The 15660-nt window shown below is 32.6% G+C and overlaps 2 protein-coding genes across 3 annotated transcripts; one reads left to right on the forward strand and one right to left on the reverse strand.

Moving 5' to 3' along the window:
• The first annotated feature begins 555 nt into the window (after nt 1–555).
• LOC106778115 (putative disease resistance RPP13-like protein 1) lies at nt 556–7283 on the forward strand. Of its 2 annotated transcripts, XR_002669298.1 has the most exons (3): nt 556–852; nt 992–4541; nt 6758–7283. XR_002669298.1 is itself a non-coding variant. In XM_022785271.1 (2 exons), the coding sequence occupies exons 1-2, from the start codon at nt 732–734 to the stop codon at nt 4483–4485; spliced, it is 3615 nt and encodes a 1204-aa protein (XP_022640992.1). In that variant the 5' UTR covers nt 556–731; the 3' UTR covers nt 4486–4780. The 2 variants fall into 2 exon arrangements, 1 of the variants encoding a protein (XP_022640992.1); XM_022785271.1 differs by lacking the exon at nt 6758–7283 and having other exon boundaries at nt 992–4780.
• A 2035-nt stretch (nt 7284–9318) lies between these two features.
• On the reverse strand, nt 9319–12104 carry LOC106771027 (elongation factor 1-alpha). Its single transcript, XM_014656910.2, has 3 exons — nt 11952–12104; nt 10582–11054; nt 9319–10476 (listed from the first exon to the last, which is right to left on the reverse strand). Exons 2-3 carry the CDS (start codon nt 11041–11043, stop codon nt 9595–9597), a joined length of 1344 nt encoding a protein of 447 aa, XP_014512396.1. The 5' UTR covers nt 11044–11054; nt 11952–12104; the 3' UTR covers nt 9319–9594.
• Between the last annotated feature and the right edge of the window lie 3556 nt (nt 12105–15660).

The following is a 15660-nucleotide window of genomic DNA, read 5'->3' on the forward strand; positions in this document are numbered from 1 at the left end:
CAAGATGCAAGATGAATTGGTTGGCTAGTCAGATTTTGACTAATGTAGTGATGGCAGTGATAGGAGAAACACTACTGGATTCTTGTTCAAATTTATGGAAACACCAATCTCTTGATGTAGTAAAAAATAATAGGTTGTGGCATTAACTACTTATGAGGAAGAATTTATAGTTGGTTTTTCTACTCCATGCTAGGCCGCATGTTTTGAATCCCTCCTAACTTCAATGAAAATTGAAATTAAAAGACTCATCTAACTGTTTGTTGATAATATATTAGCGATAAATTTAGCTAATAATCCTATTTCACGTTAGAGGAACAAACACATAAATACTATATTTCAATTTTTGAGAGAGAAGTTAAAAATAGAAAGTTGAAACTAATCTACTGTCTTACTAAGAACTAAGTTAGGCATAGTTAGTTTAAATACTTGAATTTATGTGGAAGGATGTATTAATTCAAGTATATATTTGGATTGTATACATTCTGATTTGGGTTCTTTTGTTGACTTTATAAATAAGACTCATTAACTCTTTTCGTCAGCAAGCGTGAAAAAAAAATGGACATTTTTCATCATCTGTGATATATTTCCCTGATCTCTCTTCCCATCTCATGTTCTCTCTTCCAAACCAACACATGGAACCCTCTTGCACACCCAAAAAGTTATTTTTTTCTTCTTCTACGTTAGTATTGTTTGAAAATTAGCATGATGCCCTCTTGTTTTGGAAACAATCGATGAGATCTTTTGTGCTAAGTCAAGCAAAATATCCCCCAAATACCTACCTTTATCTTAATCAAAGTCATTCATTCAATCGTTCATCAAATACAGTCAATTCCAATGAAAAACCAACAACAGGTATCGGTTGACTTCTTCACAAGCTTCCTGTATTTCTTCCGTATAGGAAAAGGGCACTGTTCCAAGCCATTGTCATAACCTGCGATTAAAATTACTCATTTCAATTCATCCAATCCCTTCCCTATTCCTACAATGGCAGCAGCATGCGTTGGTGGTGCACTTCTTTCAGCTTTCCTGCAGGTTGCATTTGACAGGCTAGCTTCTCCTAAGGTTCTGCACTTCTTTCGTCGAAGGAAGCTCGATGAAGCACTGCTCAGCAAATTGAACATCAAAATGTTGTCCATCAATTCTCTTGCTGATGATGCAGAGCAAAAGCAGTTCCGAGATACACGGATCAAGGCATGGCTTTTTGCTGTCAAAGATGCTGTGCTTGACGCAGAGGACCTCTTGGATGAAATAGACTATGAACTCACCAAATGTGAAGTGGAAGCTCAGTCTGAATCTCAAAGCCTTAGTAAAAAGGTATCAAGTTTCTTCCATTCTACTTTCACTTCATTTAACAGGAAAATTAACTCAGGCTTGAAACAAGTCCTCGAGAAGCTAGAATATCTCTCTAGCCAAAAGGGTGATCTTGGTTTGAAAGAGGCTACTTATTCTGGTCTTCGACCAGGCAGTGTAGCGCAACAAAAATTGCCATCAACTTCCTTGGTGGCTGAAAATGTTATTTATGGAAGAGATGATGACAAAGAAACTATCTTTAATTGGCTCACATATGAAACTGACAATCGTAACCAGTTATCAATACTTTCTATTGTGGGCATGGGTGGAGTGGGTAAGACCACACTTGCCCAACATGTGTACAATGACCCAAGGATGGAGGAGGCTGATTTTAGCATCAAAGCTTGGGTTTGTGTTTCAGATGATTTTGATGTTATGGTGGTGACAACTACAATTCTTGAGGCAATCACTAAATCCATAGATGATAGTAGAAACCTAGAAATGGCTCATGGAAGACTGAAAGAAAAACTGTTGGGGAAAAAGTTCTTTCTCGTTTTGGATGATGTGTGGAATGAAAGACGAGAGAAATGGGAAGCTGTGCAAACTCCTCTTAATTTTGGGGCATCTGGAAGTAAAATTCTTGTAACAACACGTAGTGAGAAAGTTGCTTCTACAATGCGGTCAAGTAAAGTGCACCGCCTAATGCACTTACAAGAAGATCATTGCTGGGATGTTTTTGCAAAACATGCACTCCAAGATGATCATCCTCAATTGAATGCTGAACTGAAGGATATTGGCATAAAGATAGTTAAAAAGTGTAAAGGATTACCTCTAGCCCTGAAAGCAATTGGAAGTCTTCTGCGCACAAAGTCATCTTTTTCGGAATGGGAATGTGTATTGGTAAGCAAGATATGGGACACGCCAATAGAAGAGAATGAAATTATGCCTGCCCTTTTACTGAGCTATCATCACCTTCCTTCGCATCTCAAGAGGTGTTTTGCTTATTTTGCTTTGTTTCCCAAAGATTACAAGTTTGACAAGCAGAGTATAATTTTGTTATGGATAGCTGAAAATTTTCTACAATGCCCCCAACGTAATAAGAGTCCAGAAGAAATTGGTGAATTGTACTTTGATGATCTATTATCAAGGTCTTTCTTTCAACAGTCAAGTGGATTGGAATCATGTTTTGTCATGCATGACCTTCTCAACGATTTGGCAAAATATGTTTGTGGAGATATATACTTCAACTTAGAAGTTGATAAAGCACTGTGTATACCAAAAATGGCTCGTCATTTTTCATTTGCAATCAAAGACGTTAAGTATTTTGACAGTTTACATGAAGCGAAAAGGTTGCGAACATTTATTCCACTTCCTACTTTTGTGATAGTGTCCTATTTCAACGATCCATGGCAATGTAAGATTCCAGTTCATGAGTTGTTCTCCAAGTTTAAGTTCATACACACCTTATCTTTGTTTTGTTGTTCTGGCCTCCTAGAGGTGCCTGACTCAATAGGTGATTTTAAACATCTACGTTCTTTAGACCTTTCCAGGACTGACATAAGAAAACTACCCGATTCAAGTTGTTTGCTCTACAACTTGCAAATACTAAAGTTGAACTTTTGTCTCCTTTTGAAGGAGTTGCCTTCAAATTTGTACAAACTCAACAATTTACGTTGCCTTGAATTTATAGCTACTTCAGTGAGAAAGGTGCCGATGCATATGGGGAAGATGAAGAATCTCCAAGTACTGAGTTCGTTCTATGTTGGCAAAAGTAGCGAATTTGGTATTCAACAGCTCGTAGGGCTCAATCTTCATGGAGGGCTATCAATTGGTAATATGCAGAATATTGTGAATCCCTCGGATGCTTTACAAGTAGATTTGAAAAATAAAAAGCACCTTATAAAGCTAGAGTTAGAATGGAATTCAAACCATATCCCAGACAATCCAAGGAATGAAAAACAAGTACTCGAGTATCTACAACCTCCCAAACACTTAAAGAATTTCTCAATCAGTCACTATGGTGGTACACAGTTTCCAAGTTGGTTATTTGATAATACCTTATCAAACTTGGTGTCACTAAGCTTGATAGGCTGTAAGTATTGCCTGCATTTGCCTCCCCTCGGGCTTTTGCCATTTCTAAAGCAGCTGGTGATTATAGAGCTTGATGGGATAGTGGCTGTTGGTGCTGAGTTCCATGGGAGTAGCTCTTCTTCATTTACATGCTTGGAAACATTGTACTTCTATAATATGAAGGAGTGGGAAGAATGGGATTGTGAAACTGATTTTCCACGTCTTCAACATCTTTCTATAGTACATTGCCCCAAGCTCAAAGGGCTGCCAAAGCAACTTCTTCACGTAAAGCAAATAATTATCTGTGAATGTGAAAGGTTGACCATTACCGGACACAACATGGAATCATCCATAACTAATAATTCTCTTGAAGTGTTGCACATTTATTCTTGTTTGTACATGAATATTCCATTGAGAGTTCGCTACAATTTACTTGTAACACTGGAGATAGATGGAGCCTTTGACTCTCCAATGACTTTTCCTCTAGATTTCTTCCCAAAACTCTGTTCACTCAAACTCGGGTGTTGTAATCTGCAAATGATTTCACAGGATCACACTCATAATCATCTCAAGGATTTGTGTATCAGCAACTCACCACAATTTGAATCATTTCCCAGGGAAGGATTATCTGCCCCCAGGCTGGTAAAATTTAGTATTAAAGAATTGATGAACTTGAAATTATTGCCTAAACGCATGGATATCCTCCTTCCATCTCTTACAGACCTACAAATATTAGATTGTCCACAAGTGGAGTTGTTCTCTGATGGAGGTTTGCCATCAAATCTAAATACCATGGATCTCTCAGCCTGCTCCAAATTTATGGCCTCAATGAAAATGGCTTTGGGAGCCAACAATTCTCTAGAAGTAATGTCTGTTCGAAAATTGGATGTGGAGTCTTTTCCTGATGAAGGTTTCTTGCCTTTCTCTCTTACTTCTTTAGAAATCAGGAACTGTTCAGATCTAAAAAACCTTGACTACAACGGTATCTGTCACCTCTCCTCTCTTCAGAAATTGTTTTTGTTTAACTGCCCCAGCCTCCAATGTTTACCAGAGGAGGGTTTGCCCAATTCCATTTTAGAACTTAAAATTGTTGGCTGTCCATTGCTTGAGCAATGTCAAGGCTAAGACTGGGAATTGATTGGAGCTGAGATATGAACTCCAAGTTCGAAATCACACATCAGGTATTGAAATTACATGCGTTTGAACCTTTGAACCTCTTTGAAATACAATCTTGTGGCTATTGCAAATATTTCCTTCTATAGTTAATATTCGCTAAATAACAACAAAAGGGTTTCAACCAAATATTCCTATTGTCCACAATGATAATTTCTTTTTCTTAATCTTCCAATTACATGCAAAATTTCTATTTCAACCTCTTTAATATGATATACCTATTTCACTTACCAAATATCTTTTTTTCTTCAATCTGTCCCCACTGAAAACATTTATGTGTAGTGTAGTGACAGTTTTATTTTGTTATTAATGCTGTTAGAATATCTACAACAGTTCAATAATCATTGAAAGATAAAAATTGGATTCAAGCCATATGAATGAAGAGATGAGGGTCTTGAAAAAGAATCAAACTTGAGAAGATGTTGACAAACCACAAGATAAAAATATTATGGGATGCAAGTGGATTTACATTGTGAAATATTAGTCTGATGGCACATACTATTACAAAGCAAGGGTAATTTGAAAAGGATATATTCATATATATAGTGTTGATTATGAGGAGACATTTGTTAGAATCATTCTCTAATTATTAACATGTTTTGGTTTGGGTAGCAGTCACAACAAGTTGATTTATAAAATGACTTTTTACATGGACATTCAGATGAAAAAGTTTACCTGGAGCTTTTTTTTTCTGGATTTAGGACCATTGAAGGGAAAATACAGTATGTAGGTTGAAAAAAGATTTTGCACAAACTTTATTTGATTTGAGAGACTTACTTAGGCTAAGATTTCCTTATGGCATAACAAAGTCAAAGTGATCTTACCCCTTTTATTAGACATTTTTTAGAAAGGAAACATAATGTTCTATTGATCTATGTAGATGACTATGATTGTTGTAGGGGATGTTTAAGTAATTGTTTTTGAGAGAGAAGGTTGTTGCTTAGTTATGAAGAATTTTGAAAAATTAAAATAATTCAATGAAAGAAACATGAAAAATTGATTACAAGGTCTTTAGAATTCCTATAGAACAAAATCATAAATTCCTATAGAACTGAGATTAATAATGACAAATTCTATCAAAAATAAAGGTCTATATTTCATGTTTGTAGAGAAGCTCGGTTATTAGGTCACACAAGATAGGCCATAATATGTTTTGAGTGTGGTCAATCATTTCATACATAATCGAGAGGCACATTTACAAGTTATGAATAGAATACTTCAATATTTAAATATTTTAAGGTTTAAACCTTTTTTTGTCCCTAAGTTAAGTTCTAATATTCAGTTTACTCTCCGTTTTTAAAAATGTCAACCTTTAGTCCCTATGATATGAAAAATGTATCAAATCAGTCCTCATGACAGCACTTAATGAACAATAAATCACAAGTCATTTGTTGTTCATAACACCTTCTATTAACAAATCACAAAATATTGGATACCTAGGTATGAAAACTTGTGATTTATTGTTGATTGAGTGCTGTCATGAAGACTGATTTGATACATTTTTCATATCATAGAAACTAAAGGTTAACATTTTTAAAAGCGGGAACTAAACTGAACATCAGAATTTAACTTAGGACAAAAAAGGTTTAAACCATATTTTAATAAGACAAATCAATATTTTATCAAAGACAAATTAGATAATGCATTCAATTTTTTTATTATTTTCTTCTTTTATCTTATTTTTTAATATGAAAAATGTTTGAGATACTAAATTAATAAATTTTAAACAAAAAATACTCAAATTAGAAATAAAACTAGATAATACACAATTCTATGTTTCATAAGTTATAAACTAGCTAATCACTCTAGTCCATATACGTGTGAAATGGACTACATTTTGTTGGATTTTTCTCAAATAGGTTTCCTATCTTCGTGTTAAATACCTTAATTACATGCTTACCCTTAATACTTGATTATGCATGACATATGAGAACATCTTATATTACATATAACCGACAAATTAATCCTCTAAGAAAGTTTGGAAAATCAAACGAAATATGGCACTCTACATTTCTTTGTTTTCAAATTCGTGTTTGATGAGATAATAAAGGAATTCGCTACTATTTTATTTGAGTAACTTATAAACAGTAAAACAGTTCTTATGAGAACTCTCGAAAAATATATATCTTCATTGAGCTACTCTCTCTAATTGTGTTTGGATTCACATATTTACTATTTATTTCCAAAGGCGTAACTATTGTCCTATATCCATTCATGAATACAGTTGTGAAGATTTGTAGTATCCTCAAGATGAATCAATTATTGCTTCATTGGGCCATCAGCTGCTCCAGGTTGCACATAACTAAAAAAAAAGAAGATAAAACTCATACAGCCATGCTTCTGAAGCTCACGTCAAAATTTTTTCAGCATGTACATTCTGAATCTGGAAAATTGAGCAAACTTAAAGAATAGATTAGTTTACCCCATAAATTACAAAAATGGGATAGCTAACTTAAAATTTACAATTCAGGGGTAAGTTGTACGGAGTAGTGATAATTTCCAAATTGAAGACAGTGTGAGTGAGGACGACTTCTACATATAATTCTGAAAAGTTGAAGTTTTCAAGACTAATGACTACTTCGTTGTAAATATGTTGAATGAAAATCATTAAAAGTGGTAACAACTTTCAATTTATATGATGTCGTATACGGTAGTGACGACTTTCAATTGAACCAAAGTCGTCCTGACTCGTGACAACTTCAGTGTACAATTTTTCAAGATAAAGTCATTGTTAGTGATAACAACTTCCATTGTGAAACTGATTTTTTCGAGCTTTCTTGTCGAGTTTAACGAGCTTCTCCTCTATGCCGAACTTGCCAAGCTGAAACCAAGCCTATCGAGCTCTCCCTATGTTGTCGAGCCTATCGAGCTTCTCCTTTTTTTTTTCTATATATATTCTTTTATTATTTCTCATCAAGCCCCACAAGCATTCGATAACAAAGAAGAAGTTCGACACATACGTGAAGGAAAAGCTCATTAAGTTCGGCAAGAAAGCTCAACAAGCTCAACTTCTCACAATAAAAGTTGTTATCACTGACCACAATTTTAGTTTGAAAATTATGAACAACTGAAAAATTAAAATTATTGATTTATGAATAAAATAAATCTATAGAAAACAATTAAATTTATTAAATGAAATATATGGTAAAGAATTCACCAAGGTTGAGTTTTCTGATCCAATTCAATATAAAAATACTAAATAATATACTTCAAATTCCCACTCTTACATTAACATATGTATTTAACAAGTCTTAATTTCTTATAAACAAGTCTAAATCTTAATAATATAAATTTTAATCTCTTAGATGTTTTTCTCACATATATTCATTAAGCATTAAGTTTAGATGTTTAAAATGACCAATGATTGAATCTCTATGTCTAGAGTTTAATATATTAGTTGTTCTATCATATTCTAACATTGTGTCCAATAATCAAATATCCATAAATGAAATCAATTAATTATCATGTAATTAAAAATGAAAATAGAACACAAAAATAATATATATATATATATATATATATATATATATTTGAATGATAAAAATTAAAAAAAAGTTCAAGATACATTAAATTCAACTCATATAAATCAGAAAATTAAAACTTTTGAACACTAAGATAGAATAATAATAAATATGTCCACAACCTGAATATTCTTATACTTTCCGCCTTGAAGCTTGAGCCTAAGGAATACACTGAACGAGGATAATTTTTCTATATCTATAAATAACCTTTGCATTATCACTAAAAACGTACATGTATTGAATATATTTTACTTGAGACTTCCGCTTTAGCTTTAGCAGGAACAATATTATTAAAATTATTTAAACAAAAAATTATGTTGATCTTTAGCAAAATATTAAAAACAACTGTCCATAAAAAAAGAATTCCTCGCATATTTTGAAGTGGAACAAAGAGCTCAGAATTACTCCATGCAATTTCAAGAAATAGATACAAGAGGAAAAATGAAAACAGAAATTGTTTTCTTAAAATGAAATAATGTGAGAAAAAAATAAGAAAATGGAAATAAATTATATCTTTACTTTGGATTATTTATAACTTTTAGTTAATCATAGCTTTGCTTTTGAATTATTTATAATTTTCAGTTAATTATTATAGCTTTACTTTTGAATTGTTTATAATTTTAGTTAATTATAGTTTTACCATAGTGGGATTCGACTTCACTAACTTATTGTAACATTTTTTAAATTTTAACTTACATTTCCAAATTTTATTTTCAATAAATTTCGTAACAAACGAATAAGTTCATAAATTAATTATATGAAACCATCTTAATAATATAAATATTAATTATATTTAATAAATTCTTTAAATACTCATTTATAGATATGGGTTTGATTTTCTATATATATTTTTGTATTATGATTCTATGTATATCCACAAATAAGGTATTATATATGGACTTTGAGGTGCTCCTGTCTCACAGGTTTGATAAATTAAAAATAATGTTTTCCCTTGAATTAAATATTTAGGAATTGCAAATTTGATATTAAAAATCGAATTCTTTTCAAATTTGATGGAGCAAAATTTGATTAATCCTAAATTTTATGAACTTCAAATATAATTATGACTTTTTTTAACTTGGAATACCTTTTTTATAAAGTATTATTACTTAAATAACAATCTTTATATATCATATTATTTCATTGATAAACATGGATATTATTATTCCTATCATAACTCTTGACTTTTAAAATCAATAGTTTGCTTTAAAAATTCTTTATAGTTCATCCGGCTCACGTTACTTTTACCTAAATGTAAAAAATGTATAAAAACGATAATCCATTGACAAAACTTTCATATAAAAAAAAACGCAGTTAAAACATCTCTCGGCAGAAAAAGGGCTAAACCCTCTTCCTGCTTCTTAAATAGAAAACTCAGACTCTTACATAAAAGAAAACAAAAATAGTACTCTCATGAACAGACAACAAAGAAAAAATTGTCCGGCGACCATGAACCTTGTATAAGAATACATGACTTTGGCCTAAGACTCTGTAAGGATAAACTACTATGAAAGTTTTTTCTGTAACCAACATGATGAAATCACTTCTTCTTCTGAGCAGCCTTGGTGACCTTGGCTCCAGTAGGGTCTTTCTTCTCAACACTCTTGATGACTCCGACAGCCACCGTTTGACGCATGTCCCTCACGGCAAAACGACCAAGAGGAGGATACTCAGAGAAGGTTTCAACCACCATGGGCTTGGTTGGAATCATCTTAACGAAACCTGCATCACCATTCTTCAAAAATTTGGGCTCCTTCTCCAGTTCCTTACCTGATCGCCTGTCGATCTTAGTGACGAGTTCGGCGAACTTGACTGCAATGTGAGAAGTGTGGCAATCCAGCACTGGTGCATAACCGTTTCCGATCTGACCAGGGTGGTTCATGATGATGACTTGGGATGTGAAGTTGGCAGCTTCCTTGGCAGGGTCATCCTTGGAGTTGGATGCAACGAAACCACGCTTGAGATCCTTGACAGCAACGTTCTTCACGTTGAAGCCAACATTGTCACCTGGTAGAGCCTCTTGAAGGGCCTCGTGGTGCATCTCAACAGACTTAACTTCAGTTGTCAAACCTGTGGGAGCAAAGGTCACCACCATACCAGGTTTCAAGACACCGGTCTCAACACGTCCAACTGGCACGGTACCAATACCACCAATCTTGTAGACATCCTGCAAGGGGAGCCTGAGTGGCTTGTCTGAGGGCCTCTTGGGCTCATTGATTTGATCAAGAGCCTCAAGGAGAGTTGGTCCCTTGTACCAGTCAAGGTTGGTGGACCTCTCAATCATGTTGTCACCCTCAAATCCAGAGATTGGAACAAATGGAATCTTGTCTGGGTTGTAACCAACCTTCTTCAAGTAGGATGAAACTTCCTTCACGATTTCATCGTACCTAGCCTTGGAGTACTTGGGGGTAGTGGCATCCATCTGCAACAATGATAATCCAAGGTTAACATCAAAATTTCTACAACAATACAAAATAAATAGCATAATTGACATCAAATCTCAGTCAGAGAAGAAATAGATTTATACCTTGTTACAGCAACAGATCATCTGCTTCACACCAAGGGTGAAAGCAAGAAGAGCATGCTCACGGGTTTGTCCATCCTTGGAAATACCGGCTTCAAAACCACCAGTTGTGGAATCAATAATAAGGACAGCACAATCAGCCTGAGAGGTTCCAGTGATCATGTTCTTGATAAAGTCACGATGTCCAGGGGCATCAATGACTGTGCAGTAGTACTTGGTGGTTTCGAATTTCCACAAAGCAATATCGATGGTAATTCCTCTTTCACGCTCGGCCTTGAGCTTGTCAAGCACCCAGGCATACTTGAATGACCTCTTGTTCATCTCAGCAGCTTCCTTCTCGAACCTTTCAATCACACGCTTGTCAATACCTCCAAGCTTGTAGATCAAATGACCAGTGGTAGTTGACTTCCCAGAGTCGACATGTCCAATGACCACAATGTTGATATGAACCTTTTCCTTACCCATGTTGAGTTAAACTGAAACCAATTCAAAGAAACACGTCAGAACCCACAATCGCTACAAAGTGAATTATCACGCAAAATAAATGACAAGGTAAATCCAACTTCACACATGTATTAGGTAAGAGAAGAATTGCAAAATTGTTAAGCCAAAAAAGTTCTATTCCAAAATATTAATCAGCCTGCATCTAAAATGGCAGATTCATCACAGCGTAGAAAAATCTTTTCAATCAAGCAGAAAAATAATGAAATCATTAAGAAAAAGTTTCAACTCGACATCTCCAGCAAATAAAAGAAAATAAATTAAAAATACAATTAATCAAATCACAATCGTACAAAATATAACCAAAAACACTCCCGCAGACGTATCGTACCTGAAAGGTTTGTATTGTGCAGGATTAAAAAACAACTTCACAAAAATATAATTTCATGTTACAAAAAATTCACAAAATGGGCAACAATAAAAACATCAGTAGGATCCAGACATTTACGCATAGAAATTAAATTAAAAAATTATGCCAGCTTTGTATCAAAACATGGCAAACTTGAAACATGGGGCAAAAACTCCAGACAACAAAAAAAAATCATTAAAAACATAGACACTGTTGCATGAAAACCAAAACCATTCATAATAGTTCAGTAATAACAGATCCACAATAAATCATTCAAAACATCTTATCTCAAAGGAAGAACAAACAAAATCGCATAATTATAACACAAAAGCAATAGATCTGTGAACACAACGAGGTTCAACATCGAAACGAGAACCTCTTCCGTTAATCGGTAGAAAGCATAAATAATCCACATAAAACAAAACACAGAATGAGAAATTTAAAATTGGAAAAAAAAAATAAGAAGAATCATCATCGTAAGAGATGAACAAAATCAACGAAACAAGAAGGCAGAGGCTGCTACCTTAGCGAGAAGCGAAGGCCAATTGTTCGGAATCCTCAGCCGCAAAGACACAGACTGAGAAACGGAGCAAGGAAGCACGAAGATAATAAAATCTAGGGTTCCAAGATTTTTATATTGTGGGAGCTACTTTTCGTTTCCAATAATGACCTTAGGGTTTAATCAGCTTTCCGATTATGCCCCGGTTTGCTTACTTGAACTTATTGTGTGCCACTCGCGTGGAATGACGCGTGGTACTGACGTGTGTGGTTTCTCGGGAGTCTTGTACACTTGATTTTCACGCGCTTTGTGTTTACGTCATGTCGGGGTTTGCGGGTTCGACACAGTCCAGCTGGCAAGGACTAAACAGGAAAACTGCGCTACTATGACGACACCGTTTCAGCTAGGTGACTAGGTTAAGAAAATCAACGACACCGTTTCAACATTTGCATTAGTTAATTTGAATAAAATCTAAATAGTCTTTTCAGATTATTAATGTTTTGGCTTAGCAGCACATCTTATCTATTTTTGCATAGATTTTAATTTCACAAATATTATCACTGATTATATTTTAAAATTACGTATGTTTTATTTTCTATTATAAAATTTAAAATATTAAGCGTTTTAATGAGTGAGATAAATAAATATGTACAAATAAATAGTACATGTTAAAAGATTTGTTTCATTTAATCTTAATTATATATTTTGCAATTGAGATTTATTTTCTTATAATTTTATAATCAAGTTTCAATTTCGGAAATATTATTATTAATATTCTTATCGAAAATTAACGAACCTCTATCATGAGATATGAAACTCTCCAAAAGCTTACTTGGTTATTCTAATGAAATTCTAATGAAAAATTTGTGTGAGACACATTAGAAGAATATATGTAAAAATTAAAGAATATTTTATATATAATATAGAGAATGATGAAGAAACAATTGAATAGGTACTTTTATGATAATATGTTGTATTTACAAACTTTCTGCACTCATAGATAAAAAACATATATTAGATTTAATTTCTTTAAACAGATTCTCTTATTTAAAATCTTTTTAAATATAATCACTTATTATATTAATATCTCCAAACTCTTTGATAACATTAGTATCTTAAAAACATATTCAACATTAGTATCATTTTAGAATTAACAGTATCTTATTTATTCTTATTAAAATTTATCAAACATTCGATGGTATACAAATATATATTTAAAGTCGGTGCTAATATTAAGAAAAATAGAAAAACATGTTTTTTTTTTCCCTTTAAACTATTAATAGCACATGGATAAATGAAAAGGTTTTGAAAGGGAAAATACCAAAAAGAAATTGTATATTAAAGACATTAATAAAATTCTATAAATTTTCGATATTGAATAACATAATTTATTATTAACAATTGCTTTACAGCCATAATAAACATTTATATTGTGTTTGTTTTTAGTGATAGACTATTCACATAGATGGAAATGCAAAAATATTGTGTGTTTAATTTTAAGGATGATAGCAAAAATACAAGAAAAGAAAAGAAAGACTATTGAGAAAAAAAATAAAAACTAAAATAAATAATAATGCATAAATTAAATATTAATACACATATAAATATTCATAACAATAAATGATGATATTATTAAAAATAATATTAATAATAAACTTATTATTTAAGAATTAAATAAATTGATTTATAATAATAATAATGATAAATTTAACATTTATAAATATATCATTTTATCATTTTTTAAAATTATTATATATCTCAAATCACTTACAAAATTAGATAATTCTTTTAATTTCTTTCAATTTTCACACTCTTACCTTGATCCAAATAATATCATTTCTTTTGCTTTTTATTTTCGTTTTTTCACTCCATCAAATCTATTTCCATAAATTAACATTCTAACACCTCCGAGAAAATAAATAAATAAATAAATAAATATATATATATATATATATATATATAAATTAAAATTTGATAAAAAAACAAAATTTATAGCATTAAAAAATGCATAATATATATCAATAATAACATCGTAGTTTCATAGTATTTAAAATTTATAATACAATTCATAGTTTTAGTTTTTTAACTTCAACTTCATTTTATCTTTTAGCAAATCCTTATTACTCTTCCACTTCTTTTTAGAGTTGGAACATTTTGTTTTCAAAACTTCATTATTGTTTTTCTTTCTTCAAGAGCATTCTTATCTCGACCTCATGCCTATTTGTTAGCTTCATAGTTATTTTATAAATTGGTCATTTCCTTGGCCATCTTGTTTTTCTCCTTGTCGGTTATATCCTTTTACAGTAAATTAGTTACCTTGTGGTTAAGCACCAACAATAGACTTTAAAATTCTAAGAGCGCACGTATAAGGGTGGTTGGTTGAATCTCCTCCACCACCTTTAACATACTATCCCTCGAGTTTATTTATAACCCTTTATGCATATTAACGGAGGGGATCTCCAAACCACCCTAGCGATCAACCTTAACCCTAAAACTAGAACTTCCAACTTAGGCAAGGAGCTGAACCCTCAACTTCTTCCATGTCGACGCCTTGCAGCTTTTAAGGCACGACCTTCTTTGTGTTGCTTTAGGGTCAATGTGTATCCACCACCGAGCCCTTTAAGGTAGGCACTTAGGCCTCCCAATCTTCTTCGCCTCTTCTGCCATTTGGTTTCTCAGCTTCCTAAACACGCTTTCATTGTTCACCATCCTTGCAGCGTGTTGGGCCATGTAACTTACAAACACCACAAAATCTCCGAATTAGCTCAAAAATACCCAAGTTACAAGTTACTCTATATTTACTGAACAAATAAGTAATCAGCTTAGGAAACAAGTAAACACTAACAATGTTTTTGACAGGTAGCTTGGGAGGGAGTTGCTCTAGTATTCCAAGTATCTTTTTATCCTCTACAAACAAATTGTCCTTCAGGTACTCCTTAATACAACATTATCTCATAATTCAATATAAGAAGAACTCGAGGAGGAGCCTTTGATATTCAATGGACATGAAGACATGAAAACCATGGCTTGGAACACAATTATAGAATACATTTTAAGCATTTATAGTGTTTATAATTTATTTTAATTTTGTAAGTTCGTCGGGAAAATAGTTCATTTCTATTTTTAATTTTTAGTTATTTTGGACCTAGTGTCTTTGAGCTTTCTTTTAGGGTTTCTTGGGTTGCTTAAACATTTGTTCCTATATACAACGGTGCTAACTACATTTATAAACATCTTGATTGTTCAATATATGAATTTTGAATTCAGTAAGAGAAGATTATCTTGGTTCTTGTCATAAAATTTTGATTCTTATCAAAGATGGACTTCTTTGTGGCAAATCTTCATTAACTTATCAACCTAGTAGATTATGACATCATTATCTCCATCTTAATTTTGCATTTTACTCTGATTTATTTTTGTTTATTTCTTTTGAGGATTCAAATTCAAAAGTAATCGTATTCTTTTCTATATAAGATCGTATCATATGACACCAGAGTGTATTATTTAGCATTTGGATTGTATCACTCCTTATACATAAAGGGGTTAGTTGTCTAATAAAAGGAAAATTTCAAATTATTGTTTTCATCATAAAAATATGATCGACAAGCTAGGTTCACAACTAATTTAAAGAACTTTTTAAATGATTAAGAATATGCCTCAAGCAATTAGGTACTCAACCTACTTACTAGAGACAATCGGGTAATGAGATCCTTTGATCAAATAAGGTAAAAAT

This window comes from Vigna radiata, chromosome 1 (assembly GCF_000741045.1).
Source record: "Vigna radiata var. radiata cultivar VC1973A chromosome 1, Vradiata_ver6, whole genome shotgun sequence".
Lineage (NCBI taxonomy): Eukaryota > Viridiplantae > Streptophyta > Magnoliopsida > Fabales > Fabaceae > Vigna > Vigna radiata.